At 39.7% G+C, this 27,798-nt stretch overlaps 1 protein-coding gene across 1 annotated transcript in view; it reads left to right on the forward strand.

Moving 5' to 3' along the window:
* The window catches only part of rtn4rl1b (reticulon 4 receptor-like 1b), a 129,740-nt gene extending 122,494 nt beyond the window's left edge, over positions 1-7,246 (forward strand). The window contains exons 2-3 of the mRNA XM_051065441.1: positions 3,661-4,112; positions 4,360-7,246. Coding sequence (XP_050921398.1) covers positions 3,661-4,112; positions 4,360-5,253 — 1,346 coding nt within the window. The 3' untranslated portion in view covers positions 5,254-7,246. The remainder of the gene's footprint in view (positions 1-3,660; positions 4,113-4,359) is intronic.
* The last annotated feature ends 20,552 nt before the right edge of the window (positions 7,247-27,798 follow it).

Raw genomic sequence — 27,798 nt, forward strand, 5'->3', positions numbered from 1 at the left:
TTCATTTATTTATCTATTTCCTTTCGACGCCCCCAATGAAAAAAAGGGAATTTGGTGATGACGGGGTCACGGTGTCAAACGTGATTCTCCCTGTGAAGAGCTATCGATAGCATCTGTCATCAGTAACCAGTAGGCAGGAAAAAAGGTGGGGGGGGGGTTGGAAAGCTGCATGGAGACTTGGAGGTGAAAGACTTGTGATGAGAGTGCTAATACACAGCCCAGACTCCTAACTGAAATAGCTGTGCCTTTTCCTTTCCAAAAACACATTATCTCTCTTTCAGAGCCTCTCCTTTTATTCTGCCAAATTCCAATAGGCACTATTGGCATATATTTGCTCCATCGTGTCCAAAGCTATTTTTATAATACAATTTGAGCTGAGTGGCTCTTTGTGTGAGTGTACAATGTCGCTTTGACACACATTAATTTCTTACATTTTCATTTAAGGACAGCATTCCCACACAATAGTTCTTTTTTCTTCAGTGCTGAAAACCAGTCTTTCTATTCAAAGCTCTGTAAACAAGCATCATTCAGCCTTTTATGCTTGTCAGACTGACATCGTCTGCCCCATTCATTCCCAAACCTGATGCATGCGTTAGCGCTTGAGAATGCACTGTACGTCTTAGTGTTTCTATAGAGAGCTTATACACACATACGTATGTGTGACATTGTGTTGTATAATTACATGTAAGTATTTACGTTAACATCTGTATTTAAGGAGGTGTAAACACATGGGAGCTGGAATCAGCAAGCTGACAGGTGTTAAGTCTCCAGTGGATGTGCATGTTATGCCAGCTGTAAAAGAGAACACATGCCCTCAGTGTTGCAAATACACAAGGAAGAGGGTGTATGCTTCTCCCTAGTCACTCAATCTGCATGCAGAAAACATTTTTACATGATACTTGCAGCATCTAAAGAGAATTCACATCATAAGTTCACATCTCCTAAAGCCACATTAGGGGCAAGGAAAAGAGGAAGACATTATACTACGCATCTACCGTGTTTTATTCTTGATGCCATTTTAGAGGCACAGATTAAGCAGCGTAAATAATCTATTACTTTGTCCCGACAAGCTGAGGAGAGTGAGAGGAGAGCAGGCGCATCCTTATATGTCCAACATGATTAGCAGATCACTAATTCAAATTGTCTCACTATCTAGGCAGCATCTACATTCTCATTCCGTCGCATTCCCTGTGTATCACACTTATCAGTGTCTGTCTCTTGCCTTCTCAGATCATTTTCCTGTTAGAAATCTGGCAATTCTACTGAAGACATGCATGAAGTTAAGAGTTAATGGAAATAGTTTAAGGCCTTGAAAAATATAATTACTGGAGTGAGAGGGAGATCAGTTTTATGAATAATGGAATTTCTTGGATGAATTCCTGCTAAGGCAGGTGATTGAAACAAGTATTATTTCATCTCAGAACAAATGTAAAAGCAAAAGATAGATTAAATTTCTTTTATTTTGTGCAATCTCTATGAAAAAAAAGTCCTCTGCGAGGGTCAACAGTCTAATAAAATGTGAGCCAATATCAAATTAAATGACTAGAAAGCTGCATCTCAAGTACCTGTGGCTGCTGCGTAATGCAAATGTTCCTCAAAGAGCAACTGGAAAATTTACTGTCTTGTCTTGCTTATTTATCTGATAAATAAAGCAAACCTTTATTTCCCTAGAGTAATAGAAAACGTTTTCACCTATTTACTCAGTCAGTAGGTGCCATGCCTGATACATCTTCATGGAAAAGGCGAATAGAGAGAAAGACTGCAAAGTGACAAAATAATGAAACAGCTTTCTTGTTTGGTCTTGACAGTGTAACAAATCTGGATATAGCCAGCAATATACTAAAGGATCCATGTCCTGATGCAGGTCATGACATTAAAATGAAAAAGCCAAGGCCTATTTTAATGCTCTAACGGCTTGTCATGGTCTGAAACACAATATTTCACCTGCATACCAGCACATGTGAACGCACGCTCACATTCAACCTTTTGATAGTGTTCAACCGTGAAGAATCACCTCATTTAGTGGACGCAGTTCTGGTTTAGGAGGATGCATACATTTCCATTGTTGCCCGGTGGCAGGGCTTAACAAATAGGATTAGATCGGTGCCCAAGCACACTCCTGTTCAGGTGACGCGCAGCTCCGTGCTCCAGCTCTGGAGCCAGACACAGAATTACTGTTAAAGGTCAGTGGAGTCAGACACTGAATGTCACAGCTTAGCCACAGTTTGGCGAGAAAATACATTCAGATAAATACGCCTGTCTCATGGTGGAGGAGTAATTCTGCAGCTCCTGAATTTCCAGCACAAAAGACCCAGGATTACAGGGTGAGTTAAAAGGCAACAGAGGCATATCGATTAGAGGCAGTGAATCAGGCCTCCGCTATGCTGTGAATAATAAATTGAGCAGAAGACAGCCAGGGGTTGTCAGATGGAACTTTCATGATGGGGGGTGAGTTGTGCTCATTTTAGATGAGACTGTGGATAAGTCACATCTCCCGTCTCAAGGATCTGGGGAATCATGTCACCGATCAGAAAGCGCCTCAGAGCAGCTTACTACAAGTTTAAATAAGCATTCCACGCCCCATTTAACAACACAAACGGACTGATGACAGCCTCCGCTCACTGCAAAGTAGTGCCAATGGACTCAGGGAAGGGATTGGACTCTTAATAGCACGTCTCCCTAAGGTAGCCGAATATTGGAAAGGATCATTTCTGAAATAGCTGCATATGTGTCGAATCAGATGAGAGTGTTGCGCTGGGGATCCAATCAGCCTCTCAGAGACATCTTGTGACTCACTGCAGCAGGTGTTATTGTTTGCTCTCTTCAATAGACTCCTCGTGGGCCTAAACACACACAGTAGATTTGGGCTGTAAATTGGGACAGTGATGGTCCAAATATGTAGCGTCTGTAGCTGAACCGAGAAGAGGGACAATGGATCTGCTTTGTGAAAACTAAACACAAAATGGACCTATGAGAAGCAGTGTGTTGTATGACTTAAGTGCATACTATATTGTCCATTCATAGCCATGCTAGCCAACTATTGAGTGGACTGCCTTGAAACAGACATTGATGATCATGAGGTTGATTTCTGGTTCAGGGAGAAATCTGTGGACAACTATTAGATGGATAGCCATGAAATTTGCTACAAATATTAGCATCCCTGGAAGATTAATTCCAGTGACTAAAGTCATCCCTTGACTGTTTCTCTAGTGCCACCATCAGGTTGAAATTTCTGTTTTTTTCAAGCACCTGTGAACCTAAGGACATTCTTGTCAGCCTCAAACTTATTCGCTAACTCACTAAACTAAGCTGAGACTGCTTCAAACTATGAAGAGGGTAAACATGGTATATTTTTTCCTGCTGAACATCAGCATCTTAGCATGCTGACATTAGCATTTAGCCCAAATACAGCCTCACAGAGTGGCTAGTGCGGATAAAGCCTCTTAGTGTTATTCATATATATTTCTCTTTTTCAGGTTTCGAACCAGACAAGAAGGCACTAAAAGTGAACTCTGCACTTAATTCATTTTCCCTTTTCCCTCCTGCCTGTGTGTGTGTATGAGTGTGTGTGATTTATGTCTCTAATCTGTCTCTCTCTTAACCCTCTTTCTGTCTCTAAACCTGTATGTGTGTGTGTGTGTTTGTGTGTGCTCAATGCAGGCTGTGGGCTTGAGTTCCTGCTGGTTCTCTGTGGGCTCGAGTTTTCCTGGTCCTGCCCTCGTCACTGTATCTGCTACACTGCACCCAGCACCGTCTCCTGCCAAGCCCACAACTTCCTGTCAGTCCCTGAAGGCATTCCTCCTGACAGTGAGCGCATCTTTTTACAGAACAATAAGATCCATCGCTTACTCCGAGGCCACTTCAGCTCCAACACAGTCACTCTCTGGATCTACTCCAACAACATTACGTACATCGAGCCCTCCACCTTCCACGGCTTCACGCTGCTGGAGGAGCTGGATCTGGGGGACAACCGCCACCTGCGCTCCTTGGCTGAGGACACCTTTCACGGGCTGAGTCGGCTCAATGCGCTACACCTGTACCGATGTGGACTCAGTTCACTTCCTAATAACATCTTCCAAGGCCTCAGAAATCTGCAGTATCTCTACTTGCAGGTATACTTTCTGCACAATTTGTTTTTGGTTCATTTTACCACCAACGCCCTAGTAGGGCTAACAATATGTGATTCATTCAAATTCATTCAAACACAACCCATGTAGCCTAATCATGAACTCCTTTTAGTATGGTATTCACGTATTGTATTCTTGGCATAAAGATACAGTAATACAGTAAAATAATACTGGAATGAAAACACTGCATAACATGTAATCTTGTTATTGTACACTCTCTGTATCTCCTCAGGATAATCACCTGAAGTTCCTGCAGGATGACACATTTATGGACCTCCACAACCTGAGCCACCTTTTCCTGCATGGAAACCGTCTGTGGAGCCTTAACCAGAACACCTTCCGAGGCCTTCGGGCCTTGGACCGGCTGCTTCTCCATCAAAACCAAATCGAGTGGGTTGACCGCCTGGCCTTCCACGACCTGAAACGTCTCACCACCCTCTACCTGTTCAACAACTCCCTGATACAGCTGTCTGGACAGTGCCTGGACATGCTGCCCGCCCTAGAGTACCTGCGCCTCAACGACAACCCCTGGTCATGTGACTGCAAGGCCCTGTCGTTATGGGAATGGCTGAAACGATTCCGAGGTTCAACGTCTTCTGTGGGTTGCCAGGCTCCAGCTGATATGGTTGGGAAGGATCTCAAAGAGCTGCGCAAGGAGGACTTTCCCAACTGTTCGCCAACTGTTCCAAACTCTGAGTCTAGAGCCCAGACTAACAATTTATCTGGCACGGTGAATCCGTCTATGAATCGCGGTGTAGCAGTGGGCTCTGGAGGACAGAACCATGCAGTGCACCCCTCGAGGCCTTACCGTCCTCGGAACTGCACAAAGCCTCGTAACAGGGTGAGCAAGGGGAAGGGTGACAATGAGGTTCACCACTCAAAGGAGGTCATGGCAGACAAGGAGGATTCCTCCCCAGATTTCACAGATGGGGGAAAACATGACCACACATCCCCAGACGGCACCGTCACAAGGAGGAAGCACAAGTGCACTCCCCGGACCACTGTTCGCCCCCCTAGTGGGGTTCAGCAGGCCAACAACAGGGCAACCTTATCCCAGTCCTTACTACATGTCTACGCCCTCCTTGTGGCCTTGATAACAATAAATATTGACAACATTCTCCGTTGACCTTCATAGGGTTTGGCAAATGCTAATCACAAAAAAACAACACAGCCCTCAGACCCTCTCTTGCTCCTGCACTACAAGGCCTGTGTGTCTTTAATGTGTGTGTGTATGAGTGTGATTATATGTGTAAATGTTGTGTAGGGAGCTTTACTGTTCAGACTGAAGCGAAGCATCAAACATCTACAACAGAGAGACTTGCAGCACAAAATTTAGAGGGACTGTGAATGAGAAGTTGAATACAGACCAAGCTTGCACTGCCACTTAAGCCAGTATGATCTCATCTTCATATGTCTCAGCATCTAATATTTTTTTAAACTTCTTTTTTTCACTCAACTGGAGCTCAGATAACCAAAATTTGGTGAAAAGAGAACAAAAGCGAAAGAGATAAGCAAGCGAGGTAAAAATTGTTAGCTAGTTAGCTCTGAGACAGATGAGCTAGGTCTTCAAGTGCTCCATCCAGCTTTAATTTTCAGTTCACGGTTGAATTAAATTGTCAGGAAGGTACAAATGAAAAGTCGATGACCCTGTAAAGCCTCCGGTGTCAGTCCTATCTTGTGCTCATCCTTTCTGCCAAATATATTTTTTCTGTTGAATCCTTTGCTCACAACAGATCCAAACAAGGTGCAAGCGTTTCTCATAATCAAAGAGGTTAAGTGTAAGCATGGCAATAAACTGTCAGTATCAGACATAGGAATGTGTCATTCTTATTACAGAATGGAAATCTATAGCCACAGATGTTTCAAGGCCATAAACAGAACAAGTTAGCTCATACACTGTATGAAGCTGTAACAAATTGCAACTACTCTCTACAGATTGCTGGCTTTTTCAGGTAATGTACCAACCTGCCTGCCTATTTAATGGTATTCCTCATTGAAATTACATTTCTACACACAGCTCTGCTTCCATCTTCATTTATACCACTTCTATCCTTCTGTGCAACTGAATAATAAGCTGCTAATTGTTTTGAGATGACAAGGACTGCCATGCGCTATTTTCATTTGCTTGGAAAAACTGTGCGTCTCTGGGAGATCAAGCTGTGAATATTGAAGAGTCTGTCTATATCTCGTGTCAGATGTTGTTCATTTGATTTTTTCTAAGACACAAAATGGACCTAGAGATGGATCCCTGCTGCAGGGCCAACAGGAGCCTTAGAGGTCGAGGGTCAAATGGGGCTTTCTCAGTTTCCCAGTGAGGTTGTGCTGAACTGAATCCTCCTAAGCGAGGACATACTTCCCTCAATGAGAATATGAGGAACACATTTTTCTTCTTAATCGCTTAAACTTCAAAGGAATACAAGAACAAGAACTCGAGAAAAAAATGTGTGTGTACCTTAAATGACTCGTGATCCAAAAAAAAAAGACACAAAAAAAAAAAAAAACATTTTGAATGGAGCATGGCAAAACAGGGATCATGCAGAGAGAATTATGCCTCTTAATAAACTGATGTGATTGTTCATGGATGTGGGGATCCAAGACCAAGACAATCGCTTCTGAAGTAACAAGGGAATGCAGCACAATGCAGACTGGCAGATGGACAATTACAGGACATCTTGCTGTACTTCTGGAGCTTTTGTGCCTCCCCCTTAAATCAACTGATAAGATGGTGTTTGTATCAATGATGTGAACGGTACCAGTAACAATGGTGACAAAAGGACTTCTTGCAGTGCTGATATTAATCATTTACTGTATTACTATGAGAAAAACAATATCAGTGACATCAATGATGATAACAGGGTTTTCTGCTCCTCCTCTTCAGGGGGGGTCTTTTGATTTTTGATTTTATGGTGATTTGTTTATTTTACGTATTTTTCATGTTATATTTTTAGAACCTTTTATTTGTTAATGCACAATTCCTCACTTCCCTCTTTCTTGTTCTACTGTATGCCTATTCATCTTCTTACTTTGCCATAATTCAATTGTTCAGTAAGTTATCATCGGAGAACAACAGTACAAAAATGTTTATAAAGATATTAAAATCTATATCTTCTTATGTCTACCGTTGCAGTCTGAGTCTGTTTATTGCTGCCTTTTAAGATTTTATAGGCTTATTTGGGGAAAGTAAAAGGCATGCTCAATCCCCCTTTTCTTGCCTTTCTTTCCTTTTAATTCATTTAAACCAGAAATTGATTCTGTCAGCAAATTTAGCTTTTTCCACCCCGTTCCCTCCTCTATCTTTGCTCTGCTGTGCAATCTGTCTCCGCTGATCAGGCCTTGCTGGCTAAACTGTAGCCACTTCCTAACAGATCCACTCTTCCTGTACACATCTAAGATTTATGTGCTGTATACAATATAAATATATGTGCTATTATAGCTACAAATAGGATTTTAAAAGGCCCATTTTATCAACAACACACAGAAGTTAAACATGAAATAAGTTCCTGACCACCTGGAAAAAAATAAAATTCAAAAACGACAAGTAGACTGTGGTGTGATATACTGCAGTTCAATAAATCATTTAAAAGCACTAAGGATATTAATGAAAGTGTCACAAGGAATGTGTAGATATTCCAAGCTATTATTATTATTAATGGGCCTTTAGAACATAAATTCTATTTCCCCTTCTCTAAATATACCTCACTGTGATAGAAATTGATCTACCAGTAAGTGTTCAATTTAACTTTTTTTTCCCCCAAAATTCTGTTAAATGATAAATGAGCACAGACAGAGTGGTTATATGCATGGATGAGAGTCCCATGTAATTATATTTAAATTGATAGCAGGTCTGGCATCTGGTGTAACTATTCTGACACTGCATCTCCCATCATCTCCTGTGCTTTTGCTTTTTCTGCTTCTCCTCTACATCACTCACTAACACCACTCGTTTTGGTTGTTAAAACGTTTTAGCCCTGGAACAGTCTGGAAACTGAAAATGAAACAATTAAATTAAGAAAGCTACATCCAATTTTAATCACACCACGTTTTTAACAAGTTGGCATACTCGTACTGGCCTAAACCCACATTCAAAATCTTGCCAATGTTCTGGTTCTGATGATGATATCTGGTCTCAGTCAATTTCATCCACAATGATGAATATATATATATAATATATATATATATATATATATATATAATAATGAAGTCCAAAGAGTGAATTTCTATCTTCTGTGTTCATGTTTGAATGAGCTGAATGAGATGTTAAATGATCAACAGGAAAGATATGAGGCATCCCTGCATCCATTTGTAACTATTTGCAGAGGTTGATGGGGTGTGGATTCTCTAATAAGCTTGTTCACATGCACATAAACATCCATCACCATGAACTTACTAAAGTGATGTGCACAGAATTTTATAAATCTGAGTATGAAAGTAGTTAGTTGCAGAGCTTTCAGCAGTGGTGAATAGAACATTTTACATTTTTACATACACTTCGTAGTTTACTGACTGTAGGTTAAATAAAGGGAAAGTTTTAACTTTATATGGAAGCTGAAAATTGTTGAAATATTCCAAAAGGGATTCACTTGAATAAATTATGTACTGACTCCTTCCAGGATTGGTTGAGCAGCCTGGTAAACTGCTCAACTTTGACATGGAAGTTCATTTTTGACCTTGGGATCCGAATGTGTGACAAATTAATCTAAACCCAAGGTCAATTTACAAGTGTTCAAAGACATCGTGGGTTACAGTCCTCCCCATAAAAACCACTAATCTTAGGACACTTGAAGATATCTGAGCCAGTTCCATTCACTGATGAAGATCATGAGATGTGTTGATAGCACTCAGCATCGAGTCTCTTGTCCAGTCTTTTTTGAAAATGAAGTTAATCTATACCACTCTCATATCTATCTGATAAATATGAAGCCACACCAAGTATATGGTTAGCTTAGCATAAAGACTGGAAATCGTGTTTTTTTTTTGTCGTTCTTCTTCTTTTTTGTAAAGAATACAACAAGAAGATGCAATGCGTTCATTACAGAGTTTTGGGGGTGCTGTCTGTCCACATTAGACCAAAACTGGTCATGGCATGAACTGCTGACAAAGAGACAGTGGACAGCCAAAGAAAGATCAGAGAGAATCTTCACATCCACCACCAGAGACTGAGAGGGATCACCATCTCCTCCCACAACCACCTGTTATCATGTGACCAACGTTCCACACCTAGGTCTCACGATAATGACTGAGTCAGGTCTATTTGCTCCTGAGGATCATGAGATGTGGTTGGAAGGTCTGAAAAAGTTGATGAGTGGATTTTATGACGAGATAGTTTCTTGACTGTTTTGAAACACTGACACACACAATTTTCCATTTGCAAATATAACCTTTTGAAAATGAGTTATATACGTACCTTGGTTATTCAAAGCTAACTCTGCAAATTCTACTCATGAGGAATGAGTATTTTACTGTGATATCAATTTACAACATAGTCTACCTCACTATGGTAATCACTGACAAGCTCAGCAAGTTTTCTGAGAATTTTGAAAAGCATAACATAGTTAGTTACAGTTATTGCTGGACTAATGAAGCTGGGGTAAATGGAGACAAAAACCTGAAAATAAATGAAGCTCAAAACTCGGGCACTTAAGTATCGTAGCGATCATTTCCAGCTCATCTTGTCAATGGAGAGTTATACACAGAATTGTTTGATTTTCCTCAACTTGGAGGTAAATTAGACTCTGACTCACAGATACTCTCATCTGACTTGACCCACTTATTTGGAAAGCACATCAAAGGCTGGGACGTAATTGTAATTGTCTCACTGCAGAGGAATTCTAGGAGCGATCGGCATACAGTCAGGACCCAGTTCAGCTGGAGGACCCTCTGCATGAAAACAGGTAGGACGCAGACTGGATCGTTAGAAGACGGAGCCAAAACGCTGCTGCGTAATTAAAAGATGGGATGAGGAAAAATAAGTTCAAAAATATGGAATGTGGTATCATTAAGGAAACGAGAGAAGTGGGGGAGTTGGGGAGGAGCAGGAGGCTACAGTACATCAGTAATTGAGCGGTTAGAGGGAGGGGAACTGGCTGGGATTCGTGGTGGAGGAAATGACACACAAAGGCAGCACAACCAGACAGTGTGATATCACAGTAATGAAACAGAGAGAAAAAGTACTGAGAAAAAAGTACATAAACAGTGCAAAATAAATGAAAGGTGTGTGCCACTTCACAAAACCCCAGGAGTTGTCCTATAAATATACCGTGTGTGTAGATACAAACACAAAAGCCCTTCTTACGCATCACCACAACACACTGAGGGGCCTCCTCATATAGCACCAGCAAGTGAGATTCACATCACTTATTCATGCAGACATGCAGCGGCTTGTTGATTCATCCTAAGGTGCGACAGAACAGTGGAATCAACACACTCTTACATGAATACCCGCCTCCCCCAAAAAACTGCAGCCTTTGACTATCTATGCCCATTCCTTGGCTTTTAATTGACTCACTGTCATTGCTGTGTGGCTTTAATTAAAACCAAGCAATTAGAAAATTGAAAAGGAGATGAAGAAAGTGGGTGAGCTGGGAAGGGAGACGGCACACTGGAGGACATGATAATTAAGAGCAGAAAAGCTGCAAAAATGCCACAACACTTGCACCTAGTGCGACTCTGCATTCCCTCTCCTACGCTGAGTCCCACTCTCCCCACTCAATCACAAAGCTAATATCACCTCTTTCTCCATAAAACCCTTTCTTATTCCAGCTCTTTTATTTTGTCTATTTATTTAGCTTAAAATTCCCCCAGAGCGCTGGTGTGCTCCAATTCTCCAAACCAGCCCGCCTGCATACTAAAACTGAGAGGGACTCGTGCAGCCCAAGGCCACATCACCACCTGCATGGATTAGAGACTCACAAATCCTCTCGTGTTTGACCTTAAGCCAGAGGGAATATGCAGAAGTATGCAGAAAAATTACTGAAAGTCAGCATGGCATGTTTCTCCATGACAATACATCTAGGTTAAATCATTTTTTTTTTCAGGAGGTGGAGGAGGGAGGAGCAGGTTAGTGCAGTGTTACTTTTCAAGAATTGCATTTTCCTGTTGCTGATTTTACAGCAGCAAATGCTGACTATTGTGTATACTGTAGGGCCCATGACTTGAGCTGCATGATTTACAGGGAAATTTGAGCTCTTGGAAAGAGGTTTTTCTTAAAAGAATATTGCTCGTTGTGGGAGCTGACCCGACCTTACAATGTAAAGTGCCTTGACATGACATATGTTGCGATTTGGTACTATTCAAATAAAGCTGAATCAATTTACAACAACATGGGACTTTTTTCAGTGCTGTTGGCTATGATGACACTGAACTCACCAAAAGAAATTACTGAGCTCTGAGAAAACACAAACACTGCTAAGGGCAACAGGGCAAGAGACAACTGGTGAGATGACTGGGCTGGCTGTAAAAAAAGTAAAACAGTTTAGTCAGATAAACCAGGTTTATTGGGAGGTAAAATGCAGTTGCTCCACTACATCTCCATCAGTTAAAATATCCACTTTCAGAGGTTCCCAAGCGTTCCCAAGAAGCCTGCTCTACAGCAGCCACAGTTCCCATAAGTTTTAGATTTGATTGCCAACATTATTGGGTTTTCTTTTTTTTACACATTGAATGCAATATATTTGCAATAAATTTGCATACATAAATATATATATATATTCAAAAGTGAATTTTATGCTTCAGAGATGGAAACTGGTCTGGCAGATGCTGTGCGAAAAGATAGCGAAGCAGAGAGAAGAGCTGTGCATGAGCTGCAAGGGAGACGCTCCAGTGATTCATCCAGTGGACACCAGCACACTGGTTGGAATGGCAACAGATTGTCTCCAGCAGACGCATCCTGTGCACACTGACGGACAATGGCAAGTTCAGTGTCCATCAAAGTTGAACCTGGAAGTTGGTCTGTAAACAGTTGGGGTCATTTTACCATTCAGCTATTTTATTCCACCTGAACCTGTATAATCATCTGATTGTCTAATTCTTCTCCCCTCGGATTTCTTTTTTGAGATGTTACCGCATTTCCAGATCTCAGCAAGTAACTTGGTAAGCACAGTTTTATTATCAATGAGAATTATGAACAAAAGTCTAAAAAGAAAACCTACATTGTATTGAACTTGAATTCTGCTTCAAGTGTTTTTTTTCCTTTTAGCACATCTTTCTGCTAAAAAGGCTCTTTTTTGTTCTGATCAATGCCCCAATTAACACACACAATCAATCGAGGAGGCCTGAGAAACAGAGACATCACCCCTTGAGTGTGAAGCAGCCGCGGAACCCATCACTCCTTGAGGGGTCCACGCTCCAGTCAAGAGGCTAATGACATGCACAGCACTCCCCCCACCCCACCCCAAAATTAATCACTTCTCTGGCTAATCTGACAGAAGGCAAACTCCTCTTCAAAGCAGCATTTTATTCTGTCCTCTCCAGGGCTGCTGATGTTCAGCAGTGAGTATATGCAGATATTCAGTCACAATAGTAGTACAGAGACAGAAATGTCAAATAAAATGACTGAATCCAGTGTGTAAATACATTATAAACATAATTAAAACAGTATAGGGAACTTGAACATGTCATGTACGTATGACATATATGATGAGTATGTTATACTAGTTAAAGCAACCCATTGGACAAGAGGAAATAACTTAATATGTACTTCTCTACATATTTTGATATACAATAGATTCATTTTTGACAATGATGGTGAATGATCACTTAGAGTATATCATTCAAATGCCTAGAAACACCACTTACTGGCATAGCCTTTAATGAGCTCAAAGTGTGCATCTGTCAGTCTTAATTAAGTTCAAAAAATGCTCCAGGCCAGTGATAATCCTGTGATCACAAGAGGTCAAAACAGAAACAAAGATTTACAGATGACTCCTCTTCAAAGAGATCCAATGACCTTTGTAATCTCACAGACACACACACTTTATCACTGAATAATTTAACTAATGAACCTTCATTTATCACAATTCAATGGTTAGAGAGACTAACCCCTGCTCATACAGTAGCAGTGTCCATGAACAACACTAGACACCAGAGTACTGTAGCTGGAGCAGCTTGTTGAGGTAATGCTTTAAATAACAACATGTGAATTACAGTGTAATTTTGTGCCAATAAAATACTTACTAGGTATCTAAATTTGGACAAATAAGGCAAGAAGAAAAGATGTAAGTGAATAAATACACTGTAAACTTACTAATAACAAGTTAAGGCAATATTGTGTTGTGCTGTTTCCCCTAGTTTCATATTCTATTACTAATATATGACTGTGAATTCAGAGAAATGTTACCCAAAAGAGCCTTGCAATTTAGTACTAACTACTGGTAAATACACTGCACAATTAAGTTGGTACGCCTCCAATAAAATGCTCAAATAACCTAGTCAGTCTTTTAGTCGGTGCACAGCAGGTTGCCTGAACACACAAAAATGTGAAATTTGCCTACAGACACACATAAAATGAAAGGCTTATAAAACCAAATGAATAATAAATTAATATTTACTTACTTGTTTTCATGCCAACAGTTAGACGACAAGTTTGGCACCAAACTCATGTTTGTACTTTAAATACTAAGCTACAGCCAGAAGACGGTTAGCTTTGTACAAAGACTGGAAAACGGGGGGGACAGCTAGTCTGGCTCTTTTCAAAGGTAATATAATCCATCTACCAGCACCTCTAAATCTCACTAATTAACAAAGAGTAAAAAAGATAAATCGCAATTCTTTTGGGGATTTGCGTCAGACTGTTTCTGGGTTTGGAAAAGTTGGCCAGAAATCAGCTGAGGCTCCACAAAGTTACTGGTCTTGTCCAAGAAATAGTCCTGCACATAACTTTTCTTTTAAACTGAGAAGTTCTTTGAAAAACTCTCCAGAAAAACTGCTGATAAACTCAACACAACTAAATTAACTCAGAGAAGTGTCTCAGAACTTTGTCATTTTCCAAATATAGTCCTGACCCCTGATGACATTTCCTAGAAAGTTATTTTGTAATTATGGACCCATAGAGGAGAATTTCATGACAACTGCTTCTTATTTTGATCGATTCATACCTTTATTTTTTTTAATTATACCTATGTTTACATCAAAGTAAACAAAGAAATAAAAAACTGACTTTTTGGTTTAAATTTTTTATTTAAATCCATTCTGAGGAATTCTGGGACATTGCAGGGCAATAATATGCAGCAGCTCTCCTTGAGCACAGAGCAAGAGAAGGAAAATTAGAGCCACAGTACATTTTGGGAGTCCATGTCCAGATATCTCAGAGTTTTTAATTTGAATAAAAGTCTGTTCTGATCTACTGACAAAATGGCTCTCTGGCTCTCTCACCGCTGGGTACAAAGAGAATGAAATATGCTGATGTTGTAGTGATTTTGTCACTCACCTTGAGGCTAGCCAGTGACAGACCCTCCCAAACCCACTTAATCCTCTCTGCTTCTTTAAATACAGAGAAATAACGCAGAGCAGTCGGGACACTCCCTAGTGCTGCTGCACGGTGCTGTTTGAAATGCAATGAAGGGTGATGGTTGCAGCTGATGGGCCCGATCACTGGGCCAGCAGTGTCTAATTATCATGTCATATTCTGCACATATCTCAATACCAAATTCCCAAAGCCAATACTTTGAAGCTGTGTGCTGATTATGCATAACAGTACAACAGAGTTTAATAATCAAAGAAGGTTTTATTGCCTTGTATCTTTGTCCTTTGAAACAACATCACAATTTGCACTGTTTCAATGATTAACAGAATACAACATCAAAACTAACAGAGGCAACTGAGATAAAAACCTCCTGTTTATCAACCACATTTTAAAAATATTACTGCGAGAGAGGTGTCAGAGTGAACGTCTGAGTCTGAAGAGGCGTCTCTGCTGCCCTTTCCTAGATTACACTGTCGCTAAAAGTTTTGCCACTCCAACAAAAGAAGACATCGCAAGTGTGTCCCCTCACATCCACATGCTCCCACTCAGTGCAAAGCTGCGGGGCGTCTGAGGTTGAGTTCAAGCTTGGCTCACTCCCTCGCTCTGTGCTCCTGCCCTGCGGCGTAGGAATCACTCAGATAAACACACCCACACTGACACGCAGCGCTGCACATTACAATGATACTGAAACACAAACACGCACTTAAAAGCACATATTTTTTTTACATGTGATGCTCATCTGCCTTTTCTCTGTGAGACACATATGCACATAACACCAGCATACATGGGTGTATCAATGTGCCTGCGTGGCTTCCAAGTAGGCTTGTACCACCCACGCAAGTACCAGACCCCAGCTGTGTTTACAGAAAACAAACCCAGCAGATTAACTCAGAGACTAGAGACTGTGGCCAAATGCCAGACTTGTGCGTATATAAATGCTATCTATATTGTATGGTATGGTAAGTGTTGCAGTTCAGGAAAAAATTTCATATACCAATATACCAGAAGTGCAAACCAAGAGATTGAGCTCTGACTCATGAACTAAAAACAGCTATTTTAAATTTAAGGATTTGTAACAATTCTTCCACAATTTTCCAATTCATTATAGTTTGTCTGGATTCAGTCAGATTCCGGGTGGTGAGGACAGACAGGCTGACAAAATGGCCGCTGTTTGACTCGTTATAGAAACTGAATGCTGTCATCATTATTTCTTTTGTCCATGTACCGTACCACAACCTTAACTGCATGCTTTTTATTGTAACTATGATGACAAAGTCACCTGCCGTCATAAGGACGATTTCAGGAGACACTCCTATGGGTCATATCAGTGGGTAAGGACAAATGACCTATAGGTTCCTTGAAGAACTTGTAATTTTCTTGAAGAGCATCCACTATTATCACAGATGTTTCCCTACATTTCACAACTTTCAAGACTTTCCCCGAGTCAGACCCTTTGATGATACAATCAAAAGGCTAACTAAGTGAGTGGCATCAAGTCAAACGGGTCCCAAAAGAGGCCCCAGAAAAAGCACTGGGCAGTGTGTCCATTTCGCCACAGTGGCCACAGCTGGACTTGCAGGTCACATGATGCTCACCAGTTCTTTCCTACATACAATAATTACAAAAACATACAGAGGTAAAATAACCAATGCATTTTTCACATTTATGAGTCAAATGAGACCTACAGCAAAAATCAACAAAATGTCCTGTTGCATGTTACTGTGTGAGTCTGTTTTTTTTTTAAGTCTGTTATTTCATCATCCAGAATGTACATAGGCTTGCTTTAAAGTATATTTTTTCCATACCAGGATGATATTTGTTGCTATTAAGTGATGTCTCACAGAGTATTACTTTTTTTTCTGTATTACTTTTTGTTGATTTTTTAATGTTTAAAAAGTTTAATTTTTTTTTAATGAAGCACCATGATTATGTTTAAATGGGAAAAAAAGCTGTATATGGTTTATTATCAATGAAGGGTTTTGCTGAGAAAACAGAATAAGCTGAATAAGCTTACACGGCAACTAATGCCAAAAGTTAAGTAAGCATGCATTTAAAACAAAATGTTATATCAAAGAGAAATATTCCTTTGAGATCCTTGTCAGTTCCTCTTCATTAGTCTTGAAATATGCCAGACTTGTGTCGGAAGCGAGATGGCAGGCTGCATGAAGACCAGAATATCCAAAGGATTTTTTGTTTTTACAAAATGCACACCACCCCTCCACAAAAACAACAAAGAAAATATGAAAAACTAAATACTTGTCTGTGATCCACTGCAGTTGCTATAACAATTCATTTGCTGCTCCCTGACAGTACTTCAATACTACGAGACTGTTATATCACATTCAGTGAGCAGAAGGAAGGAAAATGATGGTAAAGGCAGGAAAGACGTCACTTTGTTCACGCTATCTCAGGCACGGCTGCCTCTCGCATCGGGGGACAGATCTGCATTGATTTTGTGACAAGTGAATCAGACTTTGCTTTAATTGGATATGTGCATTTGCAGTCCCCCAAGCTAATTGCATGAGGCCATGGCAGCTCAAGACTTGCTGCTGGGACCAGAGCAGCATGATACTCTGTACAGAATAATCACTCTAGGTCGGTGGCAGAGGACCGGCCCCGTTTTATCACTGATGTGTCCCTGGTGTGACAACATTGTAACACCAATATCATCTTGGGAGGCAAGTGTTTTGGTCAATAGCGGACGTGTGAAGTCAGAAAAACATCCTTGTTAAGAGTAAGTAGTTGGCTGCTACAGGTGATAGTGAGGCAACGGATATGGGACAATTGATCTTTAGGTAGTTTTCATCCCTCTAAACACACAGAAAAGATACATTACATAGATGTCATGTGCTGTCTCTCACTTTGCTGCAGTGGTGCAGAAGTGTACTCTAGGGTGTGTCACTACACTCTGACATTTCTGTTGGGTGCGGCTACAGCAGCAAAAATGACAACTTGGCAACACTAGCTGACATACTGGAAGAGTCCTCTCTTTATTTGACTAAAATGTCCCTATACAGCCCATATTCAGTATATACTCTATAAGACAGTTGAATCTTTGTCAATTATCCTATAAGAACTGAGCATAGGACTGAGCAGCCTTCTAAAGGTGAATCTTCAACAGAGAAACTTGAGAAAATTAAAATAAAATCCAAAATGAAAATTTCAAACTGCTGCTACAGTGCAAAAAAAAACTATACTCTTTAAACAATGCTAAAAAGTGTAAGTTGAAAATCCAGTGCAAAATCCAGGAGAGTGCAACTATGGAGTTTTTTTAATTTACTCTTAATAAAACACACTGTATTGTGTCCTAGCCCTAGAAAATGAACAGAATGCATTTCTTCCCTAATAAAACCTTTGCAAAGCTGATTTTTGTTAATGTTTGAAAACCTACATTTGCTAATGTTTTAAAACCTACATCCATGATTGCTAGCTAGCAGCCCTTTGCCGTCTTTCTCCTGCACACTACTTTCCTTAGAGCATTATTGCCGACAACTGTTGATCAGTGGAGTACTTTTAAACTCGTTAGAAGAGAGCAGTTTTGTTTTGTCCGTGTACTTGTGCAGGTGCAGGTACTCATTAAAACATTTCTCAGCAGCTTCACTAAAGGTTAAAAACTCCACCCGGCACCTTTAAGTCTCCTCAGTCAGGTGTGTAGCCTCTCCTCACGCAGTCCAGCCCTTACCAACCTTGCCCATCATGCTTCGCCAGGCCTTCGGAGAGCACAGCTGGCCTGCACAGATGCACAGCCAACATGCGAGGGAGTTCTCTTTGCTTCCTAATGTCCATTATTTAATGCAGTATGTGATATTAGTACAGGAGAGGAATATCAACAGCCCTGTGCGTTTCTAATACAGCTGGCATCCCATAGAACTTATGCACCTCTCATTCTTCCAATAATCCGTTCATCTGGGTAGATACATTGTAAATACATAACAACTTGTAATGTTCTCTGAAACACTAGTCATTTTTCAGACCGCAGTTTGTGGTGTTCCTCTCATTATCAAGTGTTAGCATTGTTTTCTCCATTCCTTGCATTTGAATAAAGCTTAAGGCATAACCTTCAAACAGCACAGTTTTAGTTCCTAATGATTTTTGTGGAATGTCAGGGGGAAAAAAAGCTTTTATTAGTCTCAATATGGAAAAGTGGCTCATTCTTTGTTACTGGAGACAGGTGGTTAACTGACTGGATGGAAAACATGTTTTAAAAAAAAAAAGATTTAAATGGTGAGGGAAGTCTTAGTGACAAGTGTGCTGAATGGGAAAATAGATGACTGGATAAACAGGGAACAAAGGGAACAAACAATGGTACAGATTTTCTTTTTCATTCTGAATGGCCAGCCATCTTTTGTAATAGCGTGCTATAAAAATGTAAAAATGTACCCAACAGTGTCCTTTGCCAGCTCACCGGGGGGTTTGAGTTAGAGCATCAAGCTCCCACATCACATCCCCTCAGCACTGACTGCAAACGTTGAGGCAGCGTTGTGAGTGCCACTCTGTCACAGGGGACTAGTGGTACCGCTATTCATGTCAGCGTGCCGTTCCCTCCTCGCCGCTAAAAATAAGATGTTAAACCCTTCGAAAAACCTGCCTCCCATATCACCTCGTTTGCTAAGTCGTCTCAACAAGGAGACTCTAAGAGATTCCATCTATGCCATCAGCTTTGGTGTAACTCCTCTCTATCCCACAGACACTAGGGAGACAACTGTCAGAATCTAAAAAAGCCGTGTTATGCATTGAAATTATTACCTCTGTACAGCTTCACATCAGTCAGCGTGGAAGGTGGTGTGCAGAAGATACATCTTTTCAAGGCCTTTTCATGACGGTAGGTTTCTGATCAAAGATTACACAATATTTCACGATGGTTGTGATGCCATGATTTGTAAACCCAAACCAAAAACAACACAGATTCTTGTGAATACAGGTGGTGGTGGGAAAACTGCTCCAGCTGTCTTTGGTGGGTAACAACATATTCTCAGGACCATCTAGGAGTTCTGTGGTTTTCAGATAAACTTGATTTCAAACTTTTGTAACACACACTTTAAGTCTGTAAAGCTTTCAAAGACAGTTGCTGTGGTTCAAAGTGAAAAGAGCCACAACAGTCTTTGCACTCCTCTCTGTCAACACTGTGAAAGAAGTGAGCAAAAAATGGAAACCACCTCTGCTTCTTGTCTGTCCTTCTTCTCATATGTCCTCTGTAGCCCCATCACAGTCAATTAAATTCAAGCTTGTCAGATCAAACAGGCTTACTCTGTCTTTCCCTTTCTTGCACACACACACACACACACACACACACACATGCACGCAAGCACGCACACACGCACAACCACCCCCCACAAGGGCACGGGGAAGAGAGGCGATGCCTTTAAATCCTAGTGAGAAGAGGAAGGCTGACATTTGTGGACAAGTGTCAGTTCTGCCCAGAGATGCTGTGACGCACATGCACACCGTCCACTGCACTCAATTAACAACATGCTCCGTGAAAGCCTTTGATCTGCTGCAGCATTTATTGTGAAATGAACATACACACACACACACGTACATACACCCACACCCATAAGTGCGAGAACACAGCGCTCACATAAGGCACACACAGTCCTGTACTACAAAGGTGGGAATGTACAGATGCTTTCAGTGTCAAATACCATCTACTCTATTGCAAGATTGCTCCACTGCTGCTGCATTGTTACAGTTCCATGAATATGTGTGTAATCTGTCCTCTTTCAGGGTCTCCATGGCACACCAAGCACTTCCTCGGATTCATAATTTTACTCAAAAATTTCCCTGACACTCTTTATACATGCTTAAAATTCTAAGTTATATGCTATGTTTACTGAATATTATAATTCTACAGGGGGTGGACAGTATTGTCTGTGAATTAAAATTAACAGTCTTGCTCAAAGTATCTCAAAGTTTTGCTGTTCTTAGGGTCAAAAATGAACTTTAAACCTCAATAAAGTAGGAGCAATACTGAAGGACAAATTCACAGAATAATACAAACAACTATTAAATATACATTTATACAAAGCAGTCTACATAGATTACGGCCTCAAACAGGAGCACACATGTAATAATATATATACAATTAAACATCACCTATCAAGCATTACATAAGATTTACATAAGCTACATCTACTTAAATACTTATTCAAACCTTTGTACAGCCTTTCCATACATAAGTAAACACTGTTGGCATATATTTTTTTAGAATTTCCCATTATTGACTGCATAGCTGTATATGAAATAACCTCTCAGGCATTTTTCAAAAATGCAGAATAAACCACTGATTAAAAATGTTTTTATCTATTGACTCAAAATCTTGTTAGACCTTGTAAATTCTTACAGAGGTATACACAAGACACAGAGGAGCTTCCCGTGTAAAGGTCAGAGGAAGGTTGCCATGATTAAAAACACCACACAATATTGTGTTAAAATTAAAAAAAACAAAAAAAAAACAATCCCCATAGTGAAAAAAACATGATGAAATCCCTTCACTGTCATAACTTAAGTTTTCTCTGTTGTTACTTGATGTGCTTTGTTGTCCATTATGATTCTGTTTGTGTCCGAGGCCCTACGTCGTGTGGATGATTAGTTTTACCAGAGCATAGATCAGCCTGTTCTTCTGAGCTTAGTGCATCTGAAAAATGTCAATACTGGACCAGTAGGTCAATCTACTGAGAGTCATTTTTGTAACTCAGAAGAATGTAACCGACAGTGGTGAAATGAAAATCTTATAAATTCTTCATGATTGCACATAATTATTCATCGGTTATCTTGACAAGGCTGGCAGATGAGATCAGTGCACAATGAGAAGTTTAATAAAAGCATGATTGCTTGAGATGTTTCTGCCAAAAAAAAAAAAGTTTGATATCCGCTGTCAAAGTCTTTGACTTATAATCAAACAAGGACAGCAACACTCTAGTGTCTCTTCCCCTGGCTTTCTTAAATTAGCAAATTAAATGACACAGCAAACTTAATTTGTAAACAAAGAAACAACAGATAGCTTAAAAACAGCTATGTCCTGAGTGACCAAGCAAAATTCATACTCCTTTTAGGAAGCTGAAATTTGACTTGGGCTTTTTGTTCAAGTTACAGAAGTAATCCATCAGCTGATGTGTATTTAGTCATGGTCAAGCTCTCTCTAGATCAGATTAAAAGTGAAAGGTATTTCCCACAATTCACCAAAACTGACCAATGAACAAAACAGCAGTCGCCTCCTGTAGTTGCATAACTTTAAAAACCTAGATGGCTATGGGTTTTGGCATTGTCTTTATCTCCCACAGTCCTTATGTTCCTGCTTAAGACAGAATGACACACCTGGGCAGAGACACTTTACTTTGCAGTCATAATCAGCTCATACTGACAGAGATCAGGTCAAACGTCTTTCTGCATCTTCACACAACACTAAGCATTTTGTCAGCAAGTGTCACAAATACATACATTCAACATGACAGAGGCCTCCGACCCAGAGGTGAGTGGTTTTCTCTCTGCCACTCATAATTCCAAATATGCCCTCTTGAAGATGTATGGAGGTCACAAGGGCATAATATTCACAAACCCATGATGCAAATTTTAATCAGACATTCACCACTTGAAATGATAAGACAGGGCTAAGAACAAAAAATACAGAGTTGTATTATATTCCCAGTCACGAGCCATAGCTTTTGTTGCTTCTTACTTATTATTCCTCTGTAAGAAAGGGCAGCAATATGTAAACAGCAAACGAAGAGCTCTCTTGTATTCCCACTGTACATGAGTGAGAGTCCTTAATTCTCCTCATGGGCCTTTCAGAAAAGCACCATCAATGTGATGACAGTTTGCGCTGACTTCAGAGGCCCACCCCTCCTCTACCTATTTCATGGACTCTTGACATCGGAAATACAAGGATTAACTTTTTTTTTTTTTTAACCCATGTAAGCAATGGGGAATTTAAATGAAAAATAAACAAAAATATATTCTCTGTTCAGTTTCCTGTGACAGTAAACAAAATATTTTCCATGCTTGTTAAGATCTTTTTTAAAGCCTACTACTCACCATTTCAGCTGATTTATTTGTCCATGTTTTAATATTGAGGAGTGTTTAGTTTGAAGTTGTGTGCTGTGAATGTGACTGTAATACATTTTAAGTGCACTGGCAAAGGTCTTTAGTCTTTGTGTAATTCCATCAGTGCAAAACTTTGGCTTCAATACTCGCAACATGGTTACTTAGGTTTGTTTACAAAAGAAGCAGCATTAGTATGTGAGGGAAAAGCTGTGTTGGTATTTGCTACAACTTACAGACACTGACAAGGTGGAGATATGCAAGTCTTTAAGGATTTAAACTAACTGCAAAATGTGCAATAAGAAAAGAATTGTCATCATAATGACCAACGACATACAATGTGAGGAAGAAGAAGAAATACATCTCCGGAGAGAAATTCATTCAAGGCATTGGCTAACTCATGACAATATTAGTATTTTTAAAACTGCTATAGTATGTAATATCTTTATATTAACAATGGATCAGATGACTGGGTAATGTAACAGGAGTTTTTTGGAGTGATGAACCCACAAATAAATATCAGACACTGCAGTTTCCTTCAACTCTCTGTAAATACCTATTTTAAAGAGTATGGTCTAGACCTACTCTATATGAAAAGTGCCTTGAGATGACTGTTGTTGTGATATGGCACTATATAAATAAAATTGAAACTGAAATTGAAATTGAAACTCTGCAAAGCATTTTTGTGTCTTTCAGCTTATTGTCTTGGTTTGTCTTTAGTGTCATTTCCAGATGCAGCTAACAGCTTTTCAGTGAAAAAAAAACTAGCTCTAAACACCCACTGCACATTACCAGCACTTAACAGCAAACAGACAAAGTTAGCAGCTAGCTAGTAAACATAATGTAGCTGAGCATTTAGAAGCTAAAGAGATATTTCCCTTAGGAGTTTGTCTAGAACAAAAAAGAGCTAAAGGGAAAATGAATCTGGACTTATATTCCTTGGTGTTCAGAAATGAATGCTAATGTTGCATTAGCCCCTAAGTAGCCAAAAAAAAAAAAAAACAGTTAAAGCAATGTTTGAGTAGTCTTATGTTTTGGTGATGTAGCACGTGTTAATGTATCAAGTTGCTCAATAGAGACATACAGTCAATCCACGTCACAGACATATACATTACATGTGTAATGTTGCATCCTCTTCCAAAAGCGCACACACAGAGTTACACACACACACAAACACCAAAGCCACTGAAGAACAGCACAAAGTAATCAATGGCTGCAATAATTAAGGGGCAGCTTTGGCAGAGTTTTTCTAATCCTGTGCATAAATGATTTTGGTTAATGAGGGAGCGTTTACAGAATGCAGCCAACCCAAAGCAGGCACCCAGTGGCTGCCAATAAACACAGTGTGGCGCCCAGTTGCCCTGTGATCAGTAGGGCTGATCGGGGTCACTGTGTATAAGCACCATCTTAACTAGGGGTTGCCTTTTATATCAATGTTTTTGTGTAAGAAAAAGAGAAAGCAGGGAAAGGAGAGATTAGAATAGCCACCTTGCTGGAGCAGAAGGATTACAGAATATTTTCAGGGTGTGAAGTTAAATCACAGTAGCTCTGACTGTGTGAAGACATCCACAAATGTGTGTGTGCAGCAGTATTATGAGGAAGATGAAATGCTCTAAAGGTTTTTGTGTTGATTTAGTGTTTAAAAAAAACTCTCACTGCTGACCTGTGCTGATCTGTGTGTGTATAAAGCAATATCTCTCAGGTTTTGCCCTGCCTTCATCATTCAGCTGTTTGTGACAGTCAGAATGGCCTCTGCTTACTTGCTGTCTTGGCAAAGACATCTCTTTATTCAAACCTAATGACCAATAATACATCTTAACCCAATCGCTCCATTTCTACTTAGGCCATAGTCCACTGAAAAGCCATTTCAAGTCATAATCAATTTAAGCTAAATCAATAACTCCTAGTAGGAGAAGAAAATAGGGACTATACTTTCAGTGAGTTGTCATTCAGACAGTTTGCTCTATCAGTCTCTTTTGCCCATTATCTGGCTCAGTTCTGTTGTCTGCTGCTTGATGTTATCTACTCGACAAGTGCACAAACACACACACGACCACAACACACACAATTATGTCAGAATAATGCTATCATTTCGGACTTTCAAGGAAAAATTCCCTCACAACTTGCTGATTTTAATTACGCACCACCTTGAATGCTGTTTGCTTTTTATTAACTCTCACTTCACAGCTCCACTGCACACAAGATACTCTTTTCTAAAATCAACATTCCTCACAAACCAGTGAAAAATGTGATTTAAAATGATTTAATCACCTCTACACATGTTGACATTTGGTGTTACGACCGCATTACCATGGCAAATGCAAAATATATTTGCTTTTCACTCTCATTGAGCAGCATAGCGTTACAGCTGGAGGTTTAGCTTCTCATTTCATTTGTTCATGATTCTTCGACTGGTAGGCCAGGAAAACAGCTGAAGATAATTGCAACTGTGTCATTCAACAATTCTGATATTTGCAGGAAGGGTGTTTGTGTATCGTATTTACCACCGCACTATTTCAGTGACAGATAATGTGGGTTTTGGCCAGTGTGATGTATGAGTTAATGGAGGCTGCGAGTGTCTTACAGAAATAATTGCTTTTGCCTGCATATGCATGAAGATTCTACAAGAAAGAGAACTAATCTAATACTCGTTTTGTAAGATATGGTATATACGCAGGCTCTGGTGGATTTTGTGGAGGAGAGGATGCAAACACTTCTTCATCTTTAACTATAACAGCTTCCTTTATGTTGTTTACCAAAATATAGCTAAACTAAAATGTATAACTGCGATATTATCTTTGTAAACATTTAATTTTGACAACTGGTCTAATGTTGCAACAGATGTGGTCTGTGGCACATTGGCTCACAAGAAAGTTTTTTACATAGTATACATATCTATATACTAGGGATTGACCGATCATCAGCCGGACCGATTATCAGTGCCGATATTCGACATTTTGACGCATATCGGCATTGGCCGTTTTTTTTATCCGACGGCCGATAAGAGTTCAATTTAAAACGTGGTTATTTTGGCTCTGATGCAGCCGTGCCTCTCTGTCTGCAGTCACTACGCTGTCTTCAGCATTGTCCTGCCCACAGCACCATCTGATTGGTTACACACAGAGCCACGGCAACAGCCAATCAGCAGTGAAAGCTGTGCATGCACAGTGCTCACACACACTGAACAACTCTGCTTTTTGCACCCCAATCTGGTGCTGCTCAATTGGGACTACTAATTGATTTCATTTCTGTGAAATTTTATTTAACTTTGTTTTATTTACTTTATAAAACTTCAGGAAGCTATTTATTTATTTATTTAAAATTTCAGTTAACTTGATAAGAGATGCTGCTGACCCTGGGAGCTCCCTGCACTTTTTGTTTTTGTTTGAACTTAAAACAAAGATAAATGAAAGATAAAATAACATTTCAGTTATATTGAAATTTTGGAAAACTTTATTTACTGTAGAAAACTTTAGGGAGCTATTTATTTGTTTAAGTTTTCATTTAACTTTATAAGACATGCTGCTGAGCCTGAGAGCTCCCTGCACTTTTTGTTGGAATTTTAAAACAAAGATGTCTATTGTCTAAGATAAAAAAAAAAAAACCTTTAACATGTTGCAAATCTGAAAAGCTGTTTAATAAACATATGCTTAAAGGCATTTAAACAAAGTTAAGTGCTGGGGTTTGTATTATTCAAAATTTTGACGCCAATATTTTCATTTCACTGCAAATGAATATCAGCTCCAAATATCGGTTATCGGCCTCCTTGACTACTAATAATCGTATCGGCCCTGAAAAAACCATATCGGTCTATCACTAGTATATACATATATACACATTTACACACACATGCACACACACACACACAATACAAGCAAAACTAATTCTAGTTGCCCATGAGATGACAAAGCATTGGACCTATTTAATGCAAGGCATCAGTATGCTTGGAACAATTTGTTGCCCATTGATGTCATTAGCAGTGCTTGACTGAACCTGCAAATAAAATTAGTTACAAAATACTGTCAAATCCACACTCCACTAGCTCCCCTTAGCTGTATTTTCCAAAAGAAACTGACATGTGCTTAGGTGAAGAAATAACATCCCTATAGACTCAGAAAGCCATCATTAAAGATTAGACAGGTTGACAGATATGTCAATATTTGTAAGGACATTCACAATGGCATGTGGGGTTTCCATTTATCTTGAAACAAGCAACAGCAGCCTCACAAGTCTTCAGTGACAGTTGTTTACCACTGAAAGATGCAACTACTGATTTGTCAAATCATACTCTGGGTATTTTTTACTGAAAGGGAAGTAGGGAACATATTAAAAGTAGTTTTACATATAGTGAGTATAGTATATTAACTAAACTTATGTCATGAAATGCAGCTCAATGTATTGAGCTGCATTTCATGACACAGTCATACAATTACAGCTTCTTACATTTTCTTTTTTGAAACCATACGGAGGGTTTTAAGTCAATTCCATTGTAATTGTTGAGAGTGCACTGTGGCTGTATTGTGCTGGGCTGCATTATATTACCATGCGTTTAATATTTTGTTCACTGGCATTTCCTAGAAAAGGTGAACAAAACAAATACATTGCTGAAAGACTCCTTGCAGCTTTTTCTTTTCATCTCTGCATATAGTAACTGGTATTTAAAGGGTCAGTTCACATATAAAACATATTTTCTCACTTACACCTTGTTGTGTCTAGCCATGCAGATAGTTTTCCTTTTATTTGCCAAGGTTTTAAGATACCCGCTGCTCAGACTCATGCCTCACCCTTGAATAATGGAGGTGAATGGAAATTCTGTTTGTGGAGCTCAAAAAATTGATAATGAAATTCAAAAAAACTCAGCAACACTGTGCTTTTCCAAAAACAATGTCTGGGGTACTCTGGTTAATCTACAGACCTTGCTGTGAACTGTTTTCATTTAAAGTATTTTCCCCTAAAAAAATGGTCCCTATTAAACTATTCACAGCAATGTCTGTAGGCACACACAAACAATAGACTTAGTCTGTATACTGTGCATCTCTAAATTTTCCTTGAGGCAAAACTATATAATATTAAAAAATAGAACACTATCCCTTTTACAAATAAAAAGATGAACTCATAAATTATAAAAGACACCCCACTGTAGCTCAGTTGAAAACACTCAGGGGTCTATGGTGG

The sequence above is a fragment of the Lates calcarifer genome, linkage group LG21, assembly GCF_001640805.2.
Source record: "Lates calcarifer isolate ASB-BC8 linkage group LG21, TLL_Latcal_v3, whole genome shotgun sequence".
Taxonomy (NCBI): Eukaryota; Metazoa; Chordata; class Actinopteri; family Centropomidae; genus Lates; species Lates calcarifer.